Source organism: Propithecus coquereli, unplaced genomic scaffold (genome assembly GCF_000956105.1).
Source record: "Propithecus coquereli isolate 6110/MARCELLA unplaced genomic scaffold, Pcoq_1.0 Scaffold236, whole genome shotgun sequence".
Lineage (NCBI taxonomy): Eukaryota > Metazoa > Chordata > Mammalia > Primates > Indriidae > Propithecus > Propithecus coquereli.
Window position 1 is genome coordinate 3,441,586 of NW_012147908.1, and position 901 is coordinate 3,442,486.

Here is a 901-nt window from a genome sequence, read left to right on the forward strand (position 1 = left end):
GAGACATCAAATGTATTTTAGAGTGAAAGTTAATGATTACAACTGTGATCTTGAAATGAACAGCTTGAAATTATCTATGTTGCTGCCTGCTGGGAAAATGAAAATCCCAATAGGGAGCTTGGAAGAAAGTAGGCATGGATAATTATGAAATGATTCCACTCCAAAGTTTTCAATAGGGTTATTGAAAACTCAGAGTTGTGCAAATAATAAAAACCAAAAGACTTCCAATATTTTAAAAATAAAGTATGATTTAAAAAGCATACATTATTATGTAGCGTCATATACTACAAAGTATACTTTTAGAATTAGAGTTACATTTATTAGGGGGGATTACCTTTCATATTATCCTTCAGGAATGAATACTAAAAATTTAATCAGAAATAGGAAATATCTTGATATAAAATATTTACTAATAATACAATAATTGGAAAGCTAATTCTGCAACAACCAGGCCAACAAGAACAACAAAAAAAGAGTAACAGTACTAAAGACAACAGTAGAGAAAAAAGGAAAACGGGTAGAATTAAACACTACTATAGAGTTCAAGAAAGAAAGCGAAAAGTAAGGAAGACAAAACTACTACAGCAAGTATGGAAGTTTCAGATACCTAATTATTCTGGAAATTCTGGTTTTCTCCTAGAATCCTGGCCCAGAATATTGGGGAAGATAGGCTTCAAAAATTTGAATTCATTACTCTCAGAGTCTCCCGTCAGACACACCTCATACTGGTAGCTCTGGGACAGGGTCCCCGTGCCGCTGACGTCTACCAGGTGGCCCGGAAAGTGGCCCTCAGGCACGGAGCAGCGACCACCCAAGGCCGCCCTGTCCCTCCTGCACAGCCGCACCGCCACGAACAGCAGCACCGAGAAGAGGAAGAGCGAGGACACCGACGCCAAGGCGA

At 38.8% G+C, this 901-nt stretch overlaps 1 protein-coding gene across 1 annotated transcript in view; it reads right to left on the reverse strand.

The window, feature by feature from the left end:
• Positions 1-611: 611 nt before the first annotated feature.
• LOC105811545 (protocadherin beta-15-like) overlaps positions 612-901 on the reverse strand; it is a 2,330-nt gene continuing 2,040 nt past the window's right edge. The window contains exon 2 of the mRNA XM_012645786.1: positions 612-901. Coding sequence (XP_012501240.1) covers positions 612-901 — 290 coding nt within the window.